This window comes from Macaca thibetana, chromosome 1 (genome assembly GCF_024542745.1).
Source record: "Macaca thibetana thibetana isolate TM-01 chromosome 1, ASM2454274v1, whole genome shotgun sequence".
Taxonomy (NCBI): Eukaryota; Metazoa; Chordata; class Mammalia; order Primates; family Cercopithecidae; genus Macaca; species Macaca thibetana.
Window position 1 is genome coordinate 26427292 of NC_065578.1, and position 20282 is coordinate 26447573.

The 20282-nt window shown below is 47.2% G+C and overlaps 3 protein-coding genes across 4 annotated transcripts in view; all 3 read right to left on the bottom strand.

Annotated features, from left to right (window-relative positions):
- WASF2 (WASP family member 2) overlaps positions 1-10796 on the bottom strand; it is a 93133-nt gene extending 82337 nt beyond the window's left edge. The window contains exon 1 of one of the 2 annotated variants that reach the window (XM_050795355.1): positions 10594-10796. The gene's annotated coding sequence lies outside the window, so the exon portion shown is untranslated. Of the gene's footprint in view, positions 1-3835; positions 4213-10593 lie in introns of those variants that run through there. The other variant, XM_050795372.1, reaches the window with a different exon arrangement.
- The window catches only part of FCN3 (ficolin 3), a 176512-nt gene that overhangs the window by 116559 nt on the left and 39671 nt on the right, over positions 1-20282 (bottom strand). The window lies entirely within an intron of this gene.
- Positions 14420-15166, bottom strand: LOC126958326 (peptidyl-prolyl cis-trans isomerase A-like). Its single transcript, XM_050796616.1, has one exon. The coding sequence runs from the start codon at positions 15133-15135 to the stop codon at positions 14638-14640; it is 498 nt and encodes a 165-aa protein (XP_050652573.1). The 5' UTR covers positions 15136-15166; the 3' UTR covers positions 14420-14637.

The window sequence follows — 20282 nt, forward strand, 5'->3', positions numbered from 1 at the left end:
GTCTGGCCAATATGGTGAAACCCCGTTTCTACTAAAAATACAAAAATTAGCTGGATGTGGTGGCACATGCTTATAATCCTAGTATATGATGTAAGAATAAGCAAATTAGTAGTTGTGGTTTGTCTCAGCCTCAGGAGGCTGAGGCAGGAGAATCACTGGAACGAGGGAGGCAGAGGCTGCAGTGAGCCGAGATGGCGCCACTACATTCCAGCCTGGGTGACAAGAGCAAGACTGTCTCAAAAAAAAAAAAAAATTGTAGCTACTAACATATCTCAAGTGCTAGGGACTAACTGTAATGGAATACAACAAAGTGGAGCACTGTGCTTTGCAAATTTCCATCCAATGAATGCTGAAGGAACTTTAAAAGTAAAGAAAGGGAAGAAGTCAGTCTTCTAATTCTCATAATTCCACAGATGTGTTTGGTATTCAGAAATACTATTCTTTAAAGACTATCAATATTCTACAAAGGGAAATTCACTTATAGTTCCCAACTGTGAATGAAAAGGAGTATCAATAGGCATGACCCAAAACCTTCTTCTACACAAACAAAATTTCTCAAGACCTGATTTAAGAGCAAACTTTTTGCCAGGCACAGTGGCTCACACCTGTAATCCCAGGAGGCCGAGGCGGGTGGATCACAAGCTCAGGAGATCGAGACCATCCTGGCTAACACGGTGAAACCCCATCTCTACTAAAAATACAAAAACTTAGCCGGGCATGGTAGCGGGCGCCTGTAGTCCCAGCTACTCAGGAGGCTGAGGCAGGAGAATGGCATGAACCCGGTAATTGCAGCTTGCAGTGAGCCGAGATCGCACCACTGTACTCCAGCCCGGGTGACAGAGTGAGACTCTTTCTCAAAAAAAAAAAAAAAAAAAAAAAAAAAAGAGCAAACTTTTAAAACTGAGTACTATGGCCAGGAGTGGAGGCTCATGTCTGTAATCCCAGCACTTTAGGAGGCCGAGGTGGGCAGATCACTTGAGGTCAGGAGTTCAAGATCAGCCTGGCCAACACGGTGAAGTGCCGGCTCTACTAAAATACAAAAATTAGCCAAGTGTGGTGGCAGGCACCTGTAATCCCAGCTACTCAAGAGGGCTAAGGCACGAGAATCGCTTGAACCCGGGAGGCAGAGGTTACAATGAGCTGAGATCGTACCACTGCACTCCAGCCTGGAAACAGAATGAGACTCCCTCTCAAAAAAAATAAAATAAAAATAAAATAAGGCTGGGCGCAGTGGCTCACACCTGTGATCCCAGCACTTTGGGATGCCAAGGCGGGTGGATCACGAGGTCAGGAGATCGAGACCATCTGGGATAACATGGTGAAACCCCATCTCTACTAAAAATACAAAAATTTAGCCGGGTGTTGTGGCGGGCGCCTATAGTCACAGCTACTTGGAAGGCTGAGGCAGAGAACGGCGTGAACCCGGGAGGCAGAGCTTGCGGTGGGCCGAGATCGCGCCACTACACTCCAGCCTAGGCGACAGAGTGAGATTCCGTCTCAAAAAAAAAAAAAAAAACAAAAATGCATGTATGGAGGTCAGGAGATTGAGACCATCCCAGCTAACACGGTGAAACCTGGTCTCTACTAAAAAAAAAATTAGCCAGGCATGGTGGCATGCGCCAGCTGCTTAGGAGGCTGAGGCAGAAGAATCACTTGAACCTGGGAGGCAGAGGTTGCAGTAAGCTGAGATCGTACCACTGCACTCCATCCTGGGCAACAGAGGGAGACTCCGTATGAAAAAAAAATAATGCATGTGTGTATACACATACACATATTCACTCAAATTGGAAATGAGTCAAACCACTGCTTTTTCTCAAAAGGCTTTCTGTATTCTCAAAATAAACAACTTGGGGCCACGCACAGTGGCTCACGCCTGTAATCCCAGTACTTTGGGAAGCAGAGGTGGGCGGATCACTTGAGGCCAGGAGTTCAAGACCAGCCTGGTCAACGTGACAAAACCCCGTCTCTACTAAAAATACAAAAACTAGCCAGGCGTGGGGCACCTGTAATCCCAGCTACTCAGCTCAGGAGGCGGAGGCAGGAGAATTGCTTGAGCCCGCGGTGGGTGGGGAGGGCTTGCGCAGAGGCTGCAGTGAGCTAAGATCATCGGGCCATTGCACTCCAGCCTGGGCGACAGAGCAAGACTCCGTCTCAAAAAAAAAAAGAAAAAAAAAGAAACTATTTTGTTCAAATGGAATTAATCTTACAGCTGAGAGTACATCTCAGACTTCTCCGTAATTTACCAGAAAGAAAAACAGAGCTTGAAAAGAAATATCACAGGCAGTTTAATAGCGTCTCCTATCAATCTCAAATTGTTTATTAGTTTGTGGAAATCATGATGAAAAGCAAATTTTTCTGAGATACTTCTATATCTGAACATTATTTCTTCAGCAAGCATTCAACAATTCTTGTTTCTATTCTTCTCTTTTCTAATTCAATTCTGTTTGGTTTCTAAGTTAAGAAGTGTGTTTCATTTGCATAAATGGTAACTATTCTGAGATACTATTCATAACTATACATTTGAATTCTGTAAAGTACCATTCATAACTTCAAACAGAATGGGGAAAAAACACTCATTCAACTTTACCTTAATGGTGACTAAGACATGAATGATTATAATGTTATATTGTATAGAGCTGGCCAAAAGAGAATTAAGTCTTCAAATGTTACCACTACCTTGTCATTAATTTATGAATGCCCAGAGGAACCAAGGACCACTACCTTGACCAATCCGCCTGTCACAAAAAATACTGAGCTTAGAAAAGCATGCCCATTCTAAACATGCTTTTTGGAGTTATAAAGTGTCTATGCAGGGACATCAAGAGATACATCTTAGCCATGAAGCTCAAAAATTAGCAAAGAATCCTGACAAGTTCTGGCAAGTTCTTTATATAAGCAATGCTGGTTATCCTTTAGGTGTTCAACTTTTCAGCTATGAGCTTTTGTGAGAAACAGTCTTTCATGCAAGGTAGGTAATAATATCCCAGTAGTTCTTTACTCCATCTAATATTAATCAGTGGTGGAAATTAAATTTACATAGATCTGCATAAATAATTCAGCTATCTGCCCTGCTCTAATATATTTAAACCAAATAAAATAAAATTTGAACAGAATAAAAATAATGGGGCTATTTTTAAGTGGTCACCTCCTGATTTTTCTCATTTTCTTATCCAAAGTCAGAGACAGGAATTGCATTACCAGAAAAAAGGAGAAAAAGGAGAACATGCACTTGAGGACATCTATAATCACTTTCCTCTATTGTTCTACCACTTCTACCCCTATTGATACAGTAGCTCTCAACAGGGGGAAATCTATCCCCCCAGGATAAAAGAGACAATATCTGGAGACATTTCTGGTTATCACAACTGGGGCAGGGGGGTGCTACTGGCATCCAGTCATCCAGTGAGTAGAGACCAAGGATGCTGCTTAAGTATTCCTGGTCTGACCATGAAATGGAAGAGGAGCACACAAGAATGAAGCACAATACAGAGGCCATAATTAAAGCATTATTAGCATCTCACACCTGTAATCCCAGTACTTTGGAAGGCCGAAGTGGGCAAATCACTTAAGGTCAAGAGTTCAAGATCAGCCTGGTGAACATGGTGAAACCCCGTCTCTACTAAAAACACAAAATTAGGTCAAGCGTAGTGGCTCACGCCTGTAATCCCAGCAATTTGGGAGTCTGAGGCGGGCAGATAACCTGAGGTCAGGCGTTCAAGAACAGCCTGACCAACACAGTGAAACCCCATCTCTACTAAAAACACAAAAATTAGCCAGGCATGGTGTCACATGCCTGTAATCCCAGCTACTGGGGAGGCTGAGGCAGGAGACTTGCCTTGAACCTGGAAGGCAGAAGTTGCAGTGAGCCGAGATCGTGCCATTGTTCCAGCCTGGGCAGCAAGAGCAAAACTCCGTCTCGGAATAAAAAACAAAAAACCAAAATTAGCCAGGCATAGTGGCGCGTACCTGTAATCCCAGCTGCTACTAGGGAGGCTGAGGCAGTAGAATCCCTTGAACGCGGGAGGCAGAGGTTACAGTGAGCCAAGATCACGCCACCGCACTCCAGCATGGGCGGCAGAGTGAGATTCCATCTCATGTAACAACAAAAAAAAGGGGGTGAGGGGTCTGGGCATGGTGGCTTATGCTTATGCCTGTAATCCCAGCACTTTAGGGGGCCAAGGCAGCAGGATGGCTTGAGCTCAGTTTAAGACCAGCCTGTGCAACATAGTGAGACCTCATCTCTAAAAAATCTTAAAAATTAGGTGGGCATAGTAGCGCGCACCTATAGTCTCAGCTATTTGAAAGGCTAAGGCAAGAGGAGGACTGCTTGAGCATAGGAGGTTGAGGCTGCAGTGAATGAGCTGTGATACTGCCACTGCACTCAAGCCAGGGCAACAGAGTGAGACCCTGTCTCAAATAATAACAATAATAATTTTTCCCATTCCCAAGTCCAATCATACTCCTGCAACTCTGGATACAGCTTCTCATCCCTTGTATCTCCAAGACAGTGAAGGTACCATTCTTAGGAACTATGGAGCCACCCCAAGTAGGTAGATGAATTCAGGCCCTCAAACCAGGCAACTACGTGGTTTCTTAAAGGACAGAATTCCATAAATCCATGCTGTCATGGGGCTTTCTTCTAAAGAGAAAAAATAATTCTTCATCCTCCAACAATACCAGTCCATCTCACTCTACAGTAGAGATGTCCGAGAAAACTAAGAGTAGCCTGAGTTATTGAAAATGTGCTAGTAGAGGCCCTTGGCCATTTAAAGAAACCACCCAAATTCATATGGCTGGTAAACAGAAGTTTCTCATATAGCATACACTTAAAATAAAAATACTCAAAATTAAATGTATTTTAGTAAACTCCTTACACCAAGATGTGCAAATTGTGGAAGTTTCATAAATTAAAAGTAAACAAAATTTTGACCCAAATCTCATCCACAGTTTTTACCTCATACTATCTAGGCTGGGTACGGTGGTTCACACCTGTAATCCCAGCACTTTGGGAGGCCGAGGCAGGCGGATCACGAGGTCAGGAGATCAAGACCATCCTGGCTAACAAGGTGAAACCCTGTCTCTACTAAAAATACAAAAAAAAAATTAGCTGGGCATGGTGGCGGCACCTGTAGTCCCAGCTGCTCAGGAGGCTGAGGCAGGAGAATGGCGTGAACCCGGGAGGTGGAGGTTGCAGTGAGCCAAGATCGTGCCGCTACACTCCAGTCTGGACGACAGAGCGAGACTCCATCTCAGAAAAAAAGAATACTCTAAAGGAAAAAAATCAGCTTTAAAATTTGGCAAACATGGCCACGCGCGGTGGCTAATGCCTGTAATCCCAGCACTTTGGGGAGCCAAGGTGGGTGGATCATCTGAGGTCAAGAATTTGGGACCAGGCCGGGCGCGGTGGCTCAAGCCTGTAATCCCAGCACTTTGGGAGGCCGAGACGGGCGGATCACGAGGTCAGGAGACCGAGACCATCCTGGCTAACACCGTGAAACCCCGTCTCTAATAAAAAATACAAAAAACTAGCCGGGCGAGGTGGCGGGCGCCTGTAGTCCCAGCTACTCGGGAGGCTGAGGCAGGAGAATGGCGTAAACCTGGGAGGCGGAGCTTGCAGTGAGCTGAGATCCGGCCACTGCACTCCAGCCCGGGCGACAGAGCGAGACTCCGTCTCAAAAAAAAAAAAAAAAAAAAAAAAAAAAATTTGGGACCAGTCTGGCCAACTTGGAGAATACAAAAATTAGCCGGGCGTGGTGGCAGATGCCTGTAATCCCAGCTACTCAGGAGGCTGAGGCAGGAGAATCGTTTGAACCCAAGAGGCAGAGGTTGCAGTAAGCCGAGACTGCACCACTGTACTCCAGCCTAGGCAACAAGAGCGAAACTCCGTCTCAAAAAAAAAAAAAAAAAATTGGCAAACATGAATCTACAGATCTGCACTTGATTTGCTTTTCTCTGAATTATATGCAAAAAGTACAGTTCTCTTAAATGCTACACAAAAAAATGATGAGCAAAGACCCTACAAATTACTATTTAAATAAGAGGTGGGGGCAGGGCGTGAAGTCTCACACTTGTAATCTCAACACTTTGGGAGGTCAAGGTGGGAAGAACACTTGAGGCCAGAAGTTTGAGACCAGCCTGGGCAACATTTCGAAAGCCCATCTCTACTGTTTAAAAAAAGAAAAAAAGAAAATAAAAGAAATAAAAATTTAAAAATTAAAAATAAAAGAGGTGGAGGGTGTCATTCTAACATTTCAGAGACCAGTGAAGATATTAAAAGATAAATTGTGGTACTTAAGGAAAAATGCTTATCAGGCACATTTTATTCACAGTAAGATAAGGAAAAATGCTTATCAGGCATATTTTAATCACAGTAAGATTTCTGTATGACAGAAACAAAAAAAGGTGTCTTCTATGTAATATTATTTTTAGGACCCATGACTTTGAAATTAGCTGGGCTATACAATATTTTTCCTTGTAATTGCTCTTGTTATCATGTAATTTTGTTTGTCTTTTTGAGACAGAGTCTCGCTCTGTCTCCCAGGCTAGAGTGCAGTAGTGTGATCTCAGCTCACTGCAACCTCCACCTCCTGGGTTCAAGTGATTCTCCTGCTTCAGCCTCCTGAATAGCTGGGATTACAGGCGGGCGCCACCACACCCGGCTAATTTTTGTATTTTTAGTAGAGACGGGGTTTCACCATGTTGGTCAGGCTGGTCTTGAACTCCTGACCTCGTGATCCGCCCGCCTTGGCCTCCCAAAGTGCTGGGATTACAGGCTTGAGCCACCATGCCCGGCCTGTCATGTAAGTTTTTCCTATAGAGATCTAAAATCCCTTCACTTTATCTCCAAAATACAAAGGCTGTGAAAAATAGGTTTTTCATTATTCATTTGGAGGCAAAACCTGACAAGAAATGACTTAAGGCTAATAATAGTGCAGTATTTATTTATCCCAGTTAGTATGAACATCCAGACATTTTACTACAGAAATAATAATGCATCTGATTTAAAAAGTGCTGCCCTGACCTCTCTGGGGTATTACATAACACATAGTATCATATTTATTTTCCAAAACCCAAAAATCCAAAAATTTTTAAATTCGGATATACATTTGGTCCCAATAACTTTTTTTTTGGCACCAAGGATTTTGAATAAGGTACTGTGAACTGGTGTACCAAGTAAGACTAATTATTTTACAGAAAATACAACACATTGAGAATTAATGTATTAATAGAGCTTCACGTGCAATAAATTCAGGGTCTTCACAACTATCATGTACACACACTCCTGGAAAATAAAGCATAAAAAGACTTAACATGTCAGGCCAGGCGCGGTGGCTCACGTCTGTAATCCCAGCACTTTGGGAGGCCAAAGTGGGCGGATCACGAGGTCAGGAGATGGAGACCATCCAGGCTAACACTGTGAAACCCCATCTCTACTAAAAATACAAAAAATTAGCTGGGCGTGGTGGCGGGCGCCTGTAGTCCCAGCTACTCAGGAGGCTGAGGCAGAAGAATAGCATGAACCCAGGAGGCGGAGCTTGCAGTGAGCTGAGATCACTCTGCACTCCAGCCTGGGCAACAGAGCAAGATTCTGTCTCAAAAGAAAAAAAAAGAAAAAAAAAGACTTAACGTGTCAAAAGCCAAACACATTATTATGTGTTTTTCAAGTGATGGTGATATTTGCATCCTGTAATATCTAAATCAATTCCTTAGGTTGAAATCACAGTTAAAATACAGCCAAAGACTCAGTCGGGCGCGGCAGCTCACGCCTGTAATCCCAGCACTTCGGGAGGCCGCAGCAGGTGGATCAACTGAGGTCAGGAGTTTGAGACCAACCTGGCCAACATGGCAAAACCCCATCTCTACTGAAAAATACAAAAATTAGGCCGTGCGTGGTGGCTCAAGCCTGTAATCCTAGCACTTTGGGAGGCCGAGACGGGCGGATCACGAGGTCAGGAGATCGAGACCATCCTGGCTAAAACGGTGAAACCCCGTCTCTACTAAAAAATACAAAAAAACTAGCCGGGTGAGGCGGCGGGCGCCTGTAGTCCCAGCTACTCGGGAGGCTGAGGCAGGAGAATGGCCTGAACCCGGGAGGCGGAGCTTGCAGTGAGCTGAGATCCGGCCACTGCGCTCCAGCCTGGGGGACAGAGCAAGACTCCGTCTCAAAAAAAAAAAAAAAAATACAAAAATACAAAAATTAGCCAGGCGTGGGGTTGCATGCCTGTAGTCCCAGATACTTGGGAGGCTGAGGCAGGAGAATTGCTCAAACCCGGGAGGCAAAGGTTGCAGTGAGCCGAGCTCACACCACTGCGTTCCAGCCTGGGTGACAGATATATATATATATATTTGTTATATATAATACATATATTTTTATATATTATATGTATTATATATTATATACTATAAGTTTTATATATTTTTATATATAATATATATTTATATATTATATATAAATTTTTTATATTATATATTTTATGATATATGCCATATTTATGTATTATATATAAATTCATATATGATTTATAATATATATTGTACATGTTACATATTTATATTTATATATATTTATTTTATATTATATATTTTTATTATATATTATATATTTTATATATAAGACCAAATTAGTAATATGCTGAGAAAAAGAATAATCCACTGTAAATAACTTACTCAATAAAATGCTCTGATTTTTAAACAATTATTCTCAGAGGTTTTAAGATTTAAAATTATTTCATTCTAGAAGAAAACTCTGAACAAATTACAATTGACTTTTTCTATGAAAGTAGAGCCTGGGACATGGCTAGAGACAGGAACAGTTCTTAAAGATATTTGAACGGGAAAAAGAGTTTCACAGTTCTTTCCTTCCTTCCTCCTTTAGTTGCTGCTTTTCTGGTTTTAGAATTTCAAACAAAGAAATACATACTGGCTCCACTGCTAAGAAACGCCCTTTTTCTCAGCAACTTCCTCTTCCAGTTTTCTTCTCCACCATTCACATATGAGAACAATACCCATAGCCATTCCTACCATTCTGATTAATCCAAAGCTCTGAGGTTTGGAAAAATTAAGGGCAGCAAGTTATTGTACCCAACTACCACCTACCTCAGATCCACAATCTTCACTCATTAGAAGTCAAATAACAGGTTGCACAAAGAAAGGGGTATTAAGCTTAATCAGAGGCGGGCTATTGAACCTTTCACCCCAAGAAATCCAAAGAAATTTGAACTAAAAAATGGGAAATTTCTCCCATCCCAAGAAAATGTGGCCCTCTGATGGAGGAGAAAAGTGAATGGGCTGGCACCACCCTGAACCAAAGTCTAGTCTACACACCAACAGCTGCTGAACTTTCTTCTACAGGCAACCCCACCAGGATTCAAATGGAGCTCTCTGAGGATCTGACACACTTCAAAGTGACTTTTACGACTTACAAATAGTTCTTTCCAACTTACAGACTGGATAAAGGGGCTGGACTTATAATTAACCTTCCAGAGATCAAGACTGTCCCCATGCCAGAAGTCAAATCACATACCTGGGGCCAGACCTCTGCCCCCATCTGCAACAAGGCAAACTTCCCTAACACTATCTTTTAAGTGGGCAGTGACTTCCCCCTTGCCTAGAGATTCTGAGAGGAAACAATTTAGTTAAGTAACCTCTGCCCTTTACTGTGTGACCTTGGGCAAGTTACTTAACTCCTCTGAAACTTAGTTTCCTTATGTGTAAATTCTCAAGGGTCACTGTAAAAGTTCATAGGCCTAAGCGAGGGTTGGCACCTAGTAGGACTGCCATAAAAGTTCTTCCTCCTCCTTCTAACCCTCCTGATTTCTGGGCCTAAATTCCAATCAGAGCCCCAAGGGGCTCCAAGGAGTCCTTCCTCTTCTCCGGTTCTATGGACAACCGTATTAAAACTTCCCCTCTCAGAGGCTCTAGCGTTCCTGGAGAACCAAGAGGACCCCAACTCACCCCATCATGGTCTGGGTAGCACCCACGTCCTCCTTGGAATAGCCCCTTTAGACAACTCTCCTCCTTACTCTGCAGACCATCCTGTACGCGCACACACCCACACGCACTCTTACACACACACACACACAGTGCCCTCCTCCCGCTCCTCAATATTTAGCAGGTCGGGGCCTCAACGAGCACCTCAGTTACTTCGTGGTCCAGAGATGGAAACTGAGGCTCAGCCTGGGGAAGAACTTGTCCAAGATCTCAGACAACAGCTGGGACCCAACTCCTGTACATACATCTGCCAACGAAACCCTCGTTTTACACATGGGGAAACTAAGGCCTAGAGAGGAAAGTGACTTGCTCAAGATCACACAGGGAGCTGATGGCAGAACCAGGTCAGGTCGGGACACTCGTAGTCCCTCAGACTTGCGGACCCCTCCAAGTTTCGGAAGGGGACTCCGGGTCACTCCCTCCCTCCCTGAGGGGGTGGGGTGGACTAAGACACCACCCCGCGCTGACCACTCGCCCAGCCTCTGCCACTCCGCAGTGAGAGTCGCGGCACCCACTCCCCCGGAACCCTGCTGCTCGGGAGGAGCGGCCCGGCCGGGGCCCGCGCCTCCCGGCGGGGTCTACCCAAGGGGACTTGTTGCTCACCTGGCCTCCCGCAGTCGCCGTCAGCGACAGGAAAGGCCGGCCGGCCGCACAGTCTCCGCACAGAGTGTGCTCCCGCGGACCGCCTCGCGGGCTGCCACACGGCCGGACCCCCCTCAGCGCGCTACGCCCCCAGCCGCGCTCGCCCGGCCCGTGTCCGCCATTACGGTATTCCCCGCCCTGGGACGCAGCCACACCCCGCCAATGGCCCTGATTGGTTCACTGCCCAACCCACCCGGGGCTTCGGGGCATTCCATTGGCCTGAGTAAAATGCCAGTTAAATAACTACGCAAAAGACGTACTCACGGGTACCCTCCCCGGAGCTCCACCCGGGCGACTTCCGCAATCCGAGTAAACAGCGGGGTGCAAACCAAGTGAAGTGGGGGGCAGAGATTAAGGCAAACGGACTCCTAAGTTCAAAGTAGGGAAAACTCACCGAAGAGAGTGTAAAACCTCGTACAGAGTGTGTTGAAAGATTAATTCTTCTTGTTAGCCTTCAAAGAACCGCTATATTTGGCGAAAGGAAGGGGCCAAGCCCGCAAACTTTCTGTGGACACCCCTCAAGTTGCAGATGGTGTTGTCCCTTCACTCCGGTCTCAGCCGGGGCAGAAAGTAGGGTGGGGAGAGTGAGTCACAAGCTCTAGCCCGCCCTGCACTGTCCATGTGGGGCGAGGCCCGGGTGCTGGGAATGGGGGATAGTACTGAAAAGCCATGGTCAAAGTGAGCGGATCCCTGGTTGAGCCACTTCACTCTGCGACCTCAGACATCTTCCAGAATTTATCTGGGTCTCAGTTTGTCCTTCTGCAAAATAGGAGCAGTCGTCTGTGCCTCACATGCGGGAGTGTTTGTTGAGGATTCATGCATGAGTGGGGAATATGCTCGTCTTGTTGATTATAAAAGGCTGCAGCTGGCCGGGCGCGGTGGCTCTGGCCTGTAATCCCAGCGCTTTGGGAGGTCGAGGCGGGCGGATCACCTGAGGTCGGGAAATCAAGACCAGCCTGACCAACTTGGAGAAACCCCCGTCTCTACTAAAAATACAAAATTAGCCAGCCGTGGTGGCGCATCCCTGTAATCCCAGCTACTCAGGAGGTTGAGGCCGGAGAATCGCTTGAATTCTCCGCCGAGAGGCGGAGGTTGCAGTGAGCGGAGATCACGCCATTGCACTCCAGCCTAGGAAACTAGAGCGAAACCCCGTCTCAAAAAAAAAAAAAAAGGCCCGGCGCGGTGGCTCATGCCTGTAATCCCAACACTTTGGGAGGCCGAGGCGGGTGGATTACTTGAGGTCATGAGTTCAAGACCAGCCTGGCTAAGTGAAATCCCGCCTCTAGGAGGATCACCTGAGGTCGGGTGGTTGAAACCAGCCTGGCCAACATGGTGAAATCCAGTCTCTACTAAAAATACAAAAAATTAGCCGGGCATGGTGTCCCATGCCTGTAATCGCAGCTACTCGGAAGGCTGAGGCAGGAGAATCTCTTGAACCCGGGAGATGAAGGTTTCGGTGAGCCGAGATCACGACATTGCACTCCAGCCTGGGCAACAAGGGCAAAACTCTGTCTCAAAAAAAGAAAAAAAAGAAACCCTGCCTCTATTAACGCAAAAATTAGCTGGGCGTGGTGGTGCGCATCTATGATCCCAGCTACTTGGGAGGCAGGAGAATCGCTTGAACCTGGGTGTTGGATGTTGCAGTAAGCCGAGGTCATGCCACTGCACTCCAGCCTGGGAGACAGAACGAGTCTAAAAAAAAAAAGGCCGCAGCTAGATAGAAATGTGACAAATTCACACGTTAGCAAAGATACCTCACTTGGTTCTCTAGGGCAACTCTGTAAGGCAGATTATTACCCTCGTTTTTGCAGAAGAGAAAACTTGAGTCTTCCTGAAGTTGCATGACTTACCCAGGGTCCTCCAGGGAATTTGAAACAGCCCCGGAACTCAAACCTGTATCTTTTGGTTTCCACTCCTGTATTTCTCCCTTTTCAGACCTATTATCATATGAGAATGACTTCCCTCCCCTCGCCCCCCGCACTCTTCCCTCACGCATCCCTTTAGCATTCTAGGAAAGGTCTTAAGGGTGCCAGGCCAGTCCCTCATCTCTCTGATCAACATAGACTTGGGCACAGGCCACCCCCCAGCTATTGTTAACCATCAGGGTTCCTGAAGAAAAGTGACACTAGGGGTGTGCCCAGGCTGTTTCTGGGGTCCGAGGAGTCAGGACGTGAAAAGGGGGTGACAGATGGGTCGAGAACCTACGCAGAATCTCAAATGAGGATGGAGAGTCTCAGAGGGGGGCAGTGATGCCACTGTGAGCCCTCAGCAGGGCTGCCTCCATGCCAGGACTTAAATCCAGGTTTCTCTGCTCTCAGAACAGGCCTCTTTTCACCACAGGATTGTTTTTCCCAGAAGAGCTGCTTGGCTGTAATTCCTAGTCCTTTTCCCTCCCTGGAAAGGAAGGAGGCCAAGAAGGGAGTGGGAGGGGAAGCAGCCTAAGACTTCAGAAGGGCAGAGACAGCCAAGGGGGTGGTGCCAGCAGGGCCCTGGTGCCATCCGAATTGGTGTCCTCCAGGCTCAAACTGGGACATGTGGTCTGACAACCGAGGACTATTTAAATCCTGGCTGTGGCTGTTGGGTGCTGGGAGGCAGCTGTGCCGAAGGCAGTGGCTTTGGGGTTAGGCAGACCTGAGATCGAGTCCTAGCGCCACCACTCTCTAGCTCTCTGAGCCTCACCTACTTCTTCTCTGAAATGATTACAAAAGGGCAGTTGTGAGGATTCAATGAGTTAATTGTGGCATTAATGAGTCATGTATATAAAGTGCCTGGTAGCTATTTATTCATTCATGGATTCATCCATTCAGTGAAAAATTATTAAGCACCCACATCGAGGGCGGCCTGACAGTGGCGTAGCTACAATAGCAAGCAAAACAGACTCAGACCCTCATGGAGTTTAAAGTCTGGGAAGGAAGAAAGTTGTTAACCAAATGATCAGACAAATCAAAAACAGAAACTGAGATAAGGAAGCAGAAGGTAAAGTGCAATGTGTTTATGAGAGTGAATGTCAGGGGATGGGGTGGGATCAAAGGAGACTTTCCTGAAGAGATGATGTCTGAGGTGAGTTAATGAATGGGGGTTCATTTGCTCTTTTTTTTTTTTTTTTTTTTTTTTTTGGAGACAGAGTCTTGCTCTGTTACCCAGGCTACAACCCAGGCTGGAGTGCAGTGACACAATCTCGGCTCACTGCAACCTCCACCTCCCGGGTTCAAGCGATTCTTGTGCCTCAGCCTCCTGAGTCGCTGGGATTACAGGCATGTGCCACCACACCCAGCTAATTTTTGTACGTTTAGTAGAGACGGGGTTTCGCCATGTGGCCCTGGCTGGTCTCAAACTCCTGATCTCAAGTGATCCACCTGCCTTGGCCTCCCATAGTGCTGGGATTACAGGCATGAGCCACCACACCTGGCCTGGGGTTCTTGAATAAACTAGAGGTTGGGAAAAGTGTCGCAGGCCAAGGGAAAGGGTGTGGAAAGGCATGGAAACCAATGGGGATAGTGGCAGTGGGGAGGAAGGGTGGAGCACTCAGGTCCTGTGGGCCACCAAGGAAAGTATCATGGCTGTTAATGAATGAGTGAGGATGTTACAGGGGAGGAAACTCAGCTTTGAAAGTGGGGGCTCGCCTGTAATCCCAGCACTTTGGGAGGCCAAAGTGGGAAGATCACTTGAGGCCAGGGGTTTGAGACCAGCCTGGGCAACAAAGTAAGATCCCCATCTCATTTATTTAAAAACATAATACATAAACAAATAAAGTGGTGCTGTTCATCAAGGGTCTCTGTACTTTTCTTTTTTTTTTTTTTTGTTACTTAGTTTTTATTTCATAATCATAAACTTAACTCTGCAATCCAGCTAGGCATGGGAGAGAACAAGGAAAACATGGAACCCAAAGGGAACTGCAGCGAGAGCACAAAGATTCTAGGATACTGCGAGCAAATGGGGTGGAGGGGTGCTCTCCTGAGCTACAGAAGGAATGGTCTGGTGGTTAAGATAAAACACAAGTCAAACTTATTCGAGTTGTCCACAGTCAGCAATGGTGATCTTCTTGCTGGTCTTGCCATTCCTGGACCCAAAGCGCTCCATGGCCTCCACAATATTCATGCCTTCTTTCACTTTGCCAAAGACCACATGCTTGCCATCCAACCACTCAGTCTTGGCAGTGCAGATGAAAAACTGGGAACCATTTGTGTTGGGTCCAGCATTTGCCATGGACAAGATGCCAGGACCTGTATGCTTTAGGATAAAGTTCTCATCTTCAAATTTCTCCCCACAGATGGACTTGCCACCAGTGCCATTATGGCGTGTGAAGTCACCACCCTGACGCGTAAACCCTGGAATAATTCTGTGAAAGCAGGAACCCTTATAACCAAATCCTTTCTCTCCAGTGCTCAGAGCACGAAAATTTTCTGCTGTCTTTGGAAACTTGTCTGCAAACAGTTCGAAGGAGACGCGGCCCAAAGGCTCGCCGTCGACGGCAATGTCGAAGAACACGGTAGGGTTGACCATGGCTAGTAGTACAGGACTTTCCTCGGCGGCAGCGTCTTTTCTTATAGTCCCTGAAAGAATGCAAGCTTTGGCCGGGCATGGTGGCTCAAGCCTGTAATCCCAGCACCTTGGGAGGCCGAGACAGGCAGATCACGAGGTCAGGAGATCGAGACCATCCTGGCTAACGCAGTGAAACCCCCGTCTCTACTAAAAAATACAAAAAAACTAGCCGGGCGGGGGGGCGGGCACCTGTAGTCCCAGCTACTTGGGAGGCTGAGGCAGGAGAATGGTGTAAACCCGGGAGGCGGAGCTTGCAGTGAGCTGAGATCCGGCCACTGCACTCCAGCCTGGGCAACAGAGAGAGACTCCATCTCAAAAAAAAAAAAAAAGAATGCAAGCTTTGAGGCAGACCGACCTGGGTTTGAATCTTAGCTCTGCCAACTCACAGAGGATTGTGTGACCTGAACAGTCATCAAACCTCACTGTGTCTCAGCTACTCTTCTAAGGCATGGGGATAACAATAGAGGGTCATAAGGCGGGGGTGAGGATTTAATGGGAAATATATGTAAATTGTCTGGCACATAAAAGTTGCTCAGTAAACAATGCTTGGTCTTCCCAGCATGGAAGGAAGTGAGCCTGAGGCAGCAGTTGGAGCAGATGGTTTGGGTTCAAGCTGATACACACATCCATGAACTGGACAAGTTGTCATCTGAACTTAATTTTTTTTTTTTTGAGACAGGGTTTTAATCTGTCACCCAGGCTGGCTTGCAGTGGTGCAATCATGGCTCATTGCAGCCTTGAACTCCCGGGCTCAAGCAATTCTTCCACCTCAGCCCCCAAGTTGCTGGGACTACAGGCACATGCCACCGTGCCTGGCTGAATTTTTTTTTTTTTTTTTTTGAGACAAAGTCTTGCTCTGTTGCCCAGGCTAGAGTACAATGGCATGATCTCGGCTCACTGCAACCTCTGCCTCCCAGGTTCAAGCGATTCTCCTGCCTCAGCCTCCCAATTAGCTGGGATTATAGGTGCCCACCACTATACCCGGCTAATTTTTTTTGTATTTTTAGTAGAGACGGGGTTTCATCATGTTAGTCTGGCAGGTCTCGAACTCCTCACCTCAGGTGATCCACCTGCCTTGGCCTCCCAAAGTGCTGGGATTACTATTATACCACTTCCTAGCTGTGTGACTTTGGGCAGGTGACTTCACCTCTCTGAGCCTCTATTTCCTTATTGATAAAATGAAAATCATAATTGTTTTTATTTAATAATCTTTAAAAATAGAGATGGGGGCCGGGCGCAGTGGCTCACGCCTGTAATCCCAGCACTTTGGGAGGCCGAGGCGGGCGGATCACAAGGTCAGGAGATCGAGACCACGGTGAAACCCCGTCTCTACTAAAAATACAAAAAATGAGCCGGGCGCGGTGGCGGGTGCCTGTAGTCCCAGCTACTCGGGAGGCTGAGGCAGGAGAATGGCGTGAACCCGGGAGGCGGAGCTTTCAGTGAGCCAGGATCGCGCCACTGCACTCTAGCTTGGGCGACAGAGCGAGACTCCGTCTCAAAAAAAAAAAAAAAAAAAAAATAGAGATGGAGTTGGCTGGGTTCAGTGACTCACGCCTGTAATCCCAGCACTTTGGGAGGCTGAGGCAGGCGGATCACGAGGTCAGGAGATTGAGACCATCCTGGCTAACACAGTGAAACCCCGTCTCTACTAAAAATACAAAAAATTAGACAGGCGTGGTGGCAGGCACCTGTAGTCCCAGCTACTCGGGAGGCTGAGGCAGGAGAATGGCATGGACCTGGGAGGCAGAGGTTGCAGTGAGCCGAGATTGCACCACTGCACTCCAGCCCGGGCGACAGAGCAAGACTCTGTCTCAAAAAAAAAAAAAAAAAAAAAAAATGGAGATGGGGTCTTGTTGTGTTGCCCAGGCTGGTCTAGGACTCCTGGACTCAGCACCTCAGCTCCCAAAGTTGTGGGATTACAGGCGTGAGCCTCCAGGCATGGCCATAATTATTTTTATTTCCCAGATATGTTCAAATTAAACATGATCATAAATGTGAAAAACTTAGCACACTGATTGCTTGAAGGTTGTCCAAAAATAGGAGCCTTAATTTTTCCTTTTAGGCAATGCAGATAAAGAAGTTGCTTTCAGGGTGGGAGGTGGTATTGTGCATTTAGTGGTAATATTAATAAGGATCAACATTTAGTGAGCATTTGCTATGTGCCAGGAATGTGCGAATTGCTTTACATGCATTAACTCATCAATCCTCATATCAGTCCCATAAATTATTTGTTTGTTTGTTTGTTTGTTTGTTTATTGAGACACAGTTTCGCTCTGTCGTCCAGGCTGCAGTGCAGTGGCACAATCTTGGCTCACTGTAACTTCTGCCTCCCCAGTTCAAGCGATTCTCCTGCCTCAGCCTCCCAAGTAGCTGGGATTACAGGCTCGCACCACCATGCCTGGCTAATTTTTCTATTTTTGGTAGAGTCGGGGTTTCACCATGTTGACCAGGCAGGTCGTGAACTCCAGACCTCCAGTGATCTGCCCGCCTCGGCCTCCCAAAGTGCTGGGATTACAGGCGTGAGCCACCATGCCCAGCCTCAGTCCTATAAATTAGGTCCTGTTATTATCATCCTCATTTTACAAATGAGGGGAAGGGGCCAGGCATGGTAGCTCCTGTCTGTATTCCCAACACTGTGGGAGGCCAAGGCGGGGGATTGCTTGAGCCTGGGGTTCAAGACCAGCTGGGTGACATGACAAAATCCCATCTCTACCAAAAATACAAAATTCAGCCAGTTTCATAATCTAGGCTCAAAATAAATAAATAAATAGATAAAAATGTAAAAAAACAGGGTCAGGTGCGGTGGCTCATGCCTGTAATCCCAGCACTTTGGGAGGCCGAGGCAGGCGGATTGCCTGAGGTCAGGAGTTCAAGACCAGCCTGACAAACATGGTGAAACCTTGTCTCTACTAAAAATGCAAAAATTAGCTGGGCATGGTGGCAGGCACCTGTAATCTCACCTGCTCAGGTGGCTGAGGCAGGAAAACCACTTGAATACAGGAGGCGGAGGTTGCAGTGAGCTGAGATCGTGCCATTGCACTCCAGCCTGGGTGACAAGAGCAAAACTCTGTCTCCAAAACATCAATAACAAATGAGGTAAAGGAAGCACAGATAGGTTAAGTGACTTGCCCAAGGACGCTACCCAGTTAGGAAGCAACACAGGTAGAATTCAAACACAGCCATGGAACTTGAGAGGGGTTGCTACCACTCTCAAGCTTTTTTCCTCTGCTTCCCAAGGAGTTAAAGCTGTTTCCCAGAGCACTGAAATTACTCACTCCTGGTAGCAAGTTCTCCAGTTCCAAAGGCCAACCCCTATTCCTTTCCTACGAATTCTCAAAAGGAACCCCTGCCTGTTCCCTGATAAGACCCGGTGACAGACAGTCTTCCTCCACAAGGAGAAGCAAGAAGACATTTAAAGTCGCCAGAACTTTGCTGCTGAATGGCTGGATAATCTTGGCCACGTCACACACTCTCTCTGAGCCTCAGTTTCCTTATCTGTGAAATAGGAGTAGCAGCTCTGTGTACAAGGCGGTTGTGAGGAGAAGAAATAGGCCCTGCAGTGCAGTCCACACAAGAGTTCTTCTCATTGTTGCTATGGGGACAGTGAGCACTTTGGGAAAGCTGCCTAAGTCGGTACAGCAGGCCAAATTGCCATCTCTGGAAACAGATCTGGGTTCAAGTCTCAGATCTGCCTTTTATGCCTTGTCTTACCTTGAACAAGTTACAAAACCTGACTGAGGCCAGGCATGGTGGCTCACACCTGTAATCCCAGCACTTTGGGAGGCCGAGGCAGGTGGATCACCAGGTCAAGAGATCGAGACCATCCTGGCCAATGTGGTGAGACCCCGTCTCTACCAAAAACACAAAAAAATCAGCTGGGCATGGTGGTACACACCTGTAGTCCCAGCTACTTGGGAGGCTGAGGCAGGAGAATCGCTTGAACCCGGGAGGTGGAGGTTGCAGTGAGCCAAGATCGTGCCACTGCACTCCAGCCTGGGCGATGGAGTGAGACTCCGTCTTGAAAAACATTTTTTAAAAATACAAATACAAAAACTAGCCAGGTATGGTGGTGGGTACCTGTAATCCCAGCTACTCAGGAGGCTGAGGCAGGAGAATTGCTTGAACCCGGGAGGCAGAGGTTACAGTGAGCGGAGATCAAGCCACTGTACTCCAGCCAAACAGAGTGAAACTCCGTTCCCAGCCCCCCGGCCAAAAAAAAAAAAAAAAAAAAACCTGGCTGAGCCTCAGTTTTCTAACCTATAAAACGGAGTGAATAAAACTAGTCTTATGGAGCTGGAGAGAAAATACAAATACAGTGAGAGAATGTGTTAAAAAGCTATGAGCCAGCACTAGGTACAGAACTGACAGAGTGCAGTCAGCTGACGAATTCCAGGGGGAGCAACAAAGCGCAGGGACCAGGAAGAATCACTCTTCCCCTCTCCCCGACCCCTGTCTGAGGGGAGAAGGGTGGAGAGCACTGTACTCAGAGCCCAGAATGATCTCCAGGTCACCCCCCTCCCTCTAGCATCCTGAGCTCTTGCTGGGTCCACAGTCTCTCTCTTTCTCTCTCTCTTTCTCTCGTCAAACAAGTTATTCTCCACTGAGCAATCCCAGGGGGCCCCGAACCTCGGTTCCAGCCAAGCTTGCAGGCTTTCCCCACCTCCACATCCTTAATCTGCAGCCTTTGCATTTGCCATTCCTTCCACCTGGAATGCTCTCTCCTCCCTGAGTGCCTTTGATGGGGAAGAGGGGGTTGCTGAGGAGAAGGATCTGGAATGATGCTCCCCCACCTCCTCACTCCCCTCCCCTGCATCCCCCATGCTGCATGCCTGACCTCCCCCCTGCCAGCGTGGGGGATGGAGGCAGTGCTGGGTGGGGGAGGAAACAGGGTGGGGGCGGGGGTACTCAGGGAAGGGCCCTCTGTGGGGTTTTTCACCTGCTTAGAAGAAGCAGACGGAAATGAAAGCTCTGGAAAAATGCCTGCTGCTCTGCTTCTGAGGCCCCAGCTCAGTGAAGCCTCCCTGCCTTCCCACTATGCCATCTCCTCCTCCTCCTCCTCCTCCTCCTCCATGCAGGTCCCACGGTCAGGGAAATGGGGTGGGTGGCAG